The sequence below is a fragment of the Salmo salar genome, chromosome ssa20 (assembly GCF_905237065.1).
Source record: "Salmo salar chromosome ssa20, Ssal_v3.1, whole genome shotgun sequence".
NCBI lineage: Eukaryota > Metazoa > Chordata > Actinopteri > Salmoniformes > Salmonidae > Salmo > Salmo salar.
The window spans coordinates 34,304,682-34,308,259 of NC_059461.1; the positions used below are offsets into that span (position 1 = coordinate 34,304,682).

At 49.8% G+C, this 3,578-nt stretch overlaps 1 protein-coding gene across 1 annotated transcript; it reads left to right on the forward strand.

Moving 5' to 3' along the window:
• Positions 1-582: 582 nt before the first annotated feature.
• On the forward strand, positions 583-2,911 carry LOC123729163 (extensin-like). The gene is made up of 2 exons (XM_045703365.1): positions 583-615; positions 2,333-2,911. Exons 1-2 carry the CDS (start codon positions 583-585, stop codon positions 2,909-2,911), a joined length of 612 nt encoding a protein of 203 aa, XP_045559321.1.
• The last annotated feature ends 667 nt before the right edge of the window (positions 2,912-3,578 follow it).

The window sequence follows — 3,578 nt, forward strand, 5'->3', positions numbered from 1 at the left end:
ACGTAGGGCTCTTACTCCCCCTCATGGACATGGACAGTAATGTGGAAAAGGTGTAAGGCAATCCACTCCACCTCACTCCCTTCTGTGGTGTAGAGTTGTGGAATGGTTGGTTGGTAACAAACTCAGCAAAAAAAGAAATGTCCTCTCACTGTCAACTGCGTTTATTTCTGCAAACTTAACATGTGTAAATATTTGTATGAACATAACAAGATTCAATAACTGAGACATAAACTGAATAAGTTCCACAAACATGTGACTAACAGAAATTGAATAATGTGTCCCTGAACAATGGGGTAACAGTCAGTATTTGGTGTGGCCAACAGCTGCATTAAGTACTGCAGTGCATCTCCTCCTCATGGACTGCACCAGATTTTCCAGTTCTTGCAGTGAGATGTTACCCCACTCTTCCACCAAGGCTCCTGCAAGGTTCCGGACATTTCTGGGGAGAATGGCCCTAGCCCTCACCGTCAGATCCAACAGGTCCCAGACGTGCTCAATGGGATTGAGATCCGGGCTCTTCGCTGGCCATGGCAGAACGCTGACATTCCTGTCTTGCAGGAAATCACGCACAGAACGAGCAGTATGGCTGGTAGCACTGTCATCCTGGAGGGTCATGTCAGGATGAGCCCGTAGGAAGGGTACCACATGAGGGAGGAGGATGTCTTCCCTGTAACGCACAGCTTTGAGATTGCCTGCAATGACAACAAGCTCAGTCCGATGATGCTGTCACACATCGCCCCAGACCATGACGGACCCTCCACCTCCAAATCGATCCCGCTCCAGAGTACAGGCCTCGGTGTAACGCTCATTCCTTCGACGATAAACACAAATCCGAACATCACCCCTGGTGAGACAAAACCGCGACTCGTCAGTGAAGAGCACTTTTTGCCAGTCCTGTCTGGTCCAGCGACGGTCGGTTTGTGCCCATAGGCGACGTTGTTGCCGGTGATGTCTGGTGAGGACCTGCCTTACAACAGGCCTACAAGCCCTCAGTCCAGCCTCTCTCAGCCTATTGCGGACAGTCTGAGCACTGATGGAGGGATTGTGTATTCCTGGTGTAACTCGGGCAGTTGTTGTTGCCATCCTGTGCCTGTTTCGCAGGTGTGATGTTCGGATGTACCGATCCTGTGCAGGTGTTGTTACATGTGGTCTGCCACTGCGAGGACGATCAGCTGTCCGTCCTGTCTCCCTGTAGCACTGTCTTAGGCGTCTCACAGTATGGACATTGCAATTTATTGCCCTGGCCACATCTGCAGTCCTCATGCCTCCTTGCAGCATACCTAAGGCACGTTCACGCAGGTGGGCAGGGACCTTGGGCATCTTTCATTTGGTGTTTTTCAGAGTCAGTAGAAAGGCATCTTTTAGTGTCCTAAGTTTTCATAACTGTGACCTTAATTGCCTACCGTCTGTAAGCTGTTAATATCTTACTGACTGTTCCACAGGTGCATGTTCATTAATTGTTTATGGTTCATTGATAAAGCATGAGAAACAGTGTTTAAACCCTTTACAATGAAGATCTGTGAAGTTATTTGGATTTTTAAGAATTATCTTTGAAAGACAAGCTTCTGAAAAAGGGCCGTTTCTTTTTTTGCTGAGTTTATATCAGTCATCAACTCATTTATAGGTCTACCTTTACTTGTTACATCTGTGAACTTTCATTATCCTCCCTCTTCCTGAAGGAGAACATTTAGAAAATATGTTTTGGTAATGGAATTTCAAGGCACAAGGCAATGTTTCTCAAACTTACATAAGGCAGAACATTTTTTCCTAAACTAAATATAAGTATTGATATTAGTTGGCAGGGGGCTTTACTTCAACATTATTGTGTTTTGATCTATTTCTTATACCTTTCAAGACTTTTTCTGGTAGATGTTTTCCCCTTTCCTTATTCCTAATTGGAAATATGTCTTCATTTCTCAGAAATATAGACTCTTATCTTTCATTTGACACCAACTTTGACATGAACCTATTTTTTAAATATTTATTTTATTTCACCTTTATTTAACCAGGTAGGCCAGTTGAGAACAAGTTCTCATTTACAACTGCGACCTGGCCAAGATAAAGCAAAGCAGTGTGATAAAAACAACAACACAGAGTTACACATAAACAAACGTACAGTCAATAACACAATAGAAAAGAAAAATAGAAAAATGTAAGTACAGTGTGTGCAAATGTAGAAGAATGAACTTCACATGTTGGTGCTTATGGGTCCTTTACATGGAAATGACCTTACCTCAAACTCCTAATCCTTACTCAGCACTAAAGCACAGAGAGGCACACGCGTCTTTGTGCTTGTGTAAACCCAACTAACTCAGACAGACCTGTCCTTCAGTCCAACCGTGGCTGGGTTCTGGGTGCAGACAGCCAACAGGCCAAACCCCAGGCCTCTGCCCCTTTTCCACATCACCATAACCTCCACGTCTGCACTGCCCGACCACCCAACCCACCGCCCGACCACCCAATCCACCGCCCGGCCACCCAACCCACCGCCCGGCCACCCAACCCACCCACCCACCCACCGCCCGACCACCCAACCCACCGCCCGGCCACCCAACCCACCGCCCGACCACCCAACCCACGGCCCGGCCACCCAACCCACGGCCCGGCCACCCAACCCACCGCCCGACCACCCAACCCACGGCCCGGCCACCCAACCCACGGCCCGGCCACCCAACCCACCGCCCGGCCACCCAACCCACCGCCCGGCCACCCAACCCACCGCCCGACCACCCAACCCACCGCCCGGCCACCCAACCCACCGCCCGGCCACCCAACCCACCGCCCGGCCACCCAACCCACGGCCCGGGCCACCCAACCCACCGCCCGGCCACCCAACCCACCGCCCGACCACCCAACCCACCGCCCGACCACCCAACCCACCGCCCAGCCGAGCGGAGCCAGCTCCCAATGAGCCCTGCTTTAAAAGTGTACCAGTCCATGTTTATGTTGATCTGGACCCCCTGGCTAGTGTGTGTGTGTGTGTGTGTGTGTGTGTGTGTGTGTGTGTGTGTGTGTGTGTGTGTGTGTGTGTGTGTGTGTGTGTGTGTGTGTGTGTGTGTGTGTGTGTGGTTGTCAGACCAGGATCTCTGTGTGTTTGCTCAGGGCTGTGAGGGGGAACGAGATGGGCCGCTATCTGATCCAGGGCCTCAGGGGCCGACAGCTTGTCAGGACAGACACCGACCTTGCAGAGTACAAAAGGTGTGTGTGTGTGTGTGTGTCAGGATAGACATAGACCCTGCAGAGTAGAATGTGAAAACAGGTAAACATGATGGAGCTCCGATCAGGCCTCTAGATACAAGGCGCTTTAACAAGGATCTGCTGGTGGGGATTGTTTGATTACCACCCATCTGATTGCCCTGGAGATGAAGAATCATGTGTTAAGGAAGCCCTGGGATTTCCAGTTAGTGTCCGGGTCCATGATGGATTGTTAATGTCACACTGTGAATGTGTCTAGCCTGAGTCACTGGTTCTGGGTCTGGGCCCGGCCAAACTAAACAAAATATTTAATGTAAAATGTAAAACACGCCTTCTGCCATAAACATGTTTCAAAACATGGCTGGCCGGCACTGAAAAATGAA

Bases quoted from the DNA above. Each gene is read 5' to 3' on its own strand.
- LOC123729163 (XM_045703365.1), top strand. From the start codon at position 583: ATGGCTGGTAGCACTGTCATCCTGGAGGGTCAT. The intron at 616-2,332 runs GTCAGGATGAGC...CCTGTCCTTCAG, and splicing joins CTGTCATCCTGGAGGGTCAT to TCCAACCGTGGCTGGGTTCT.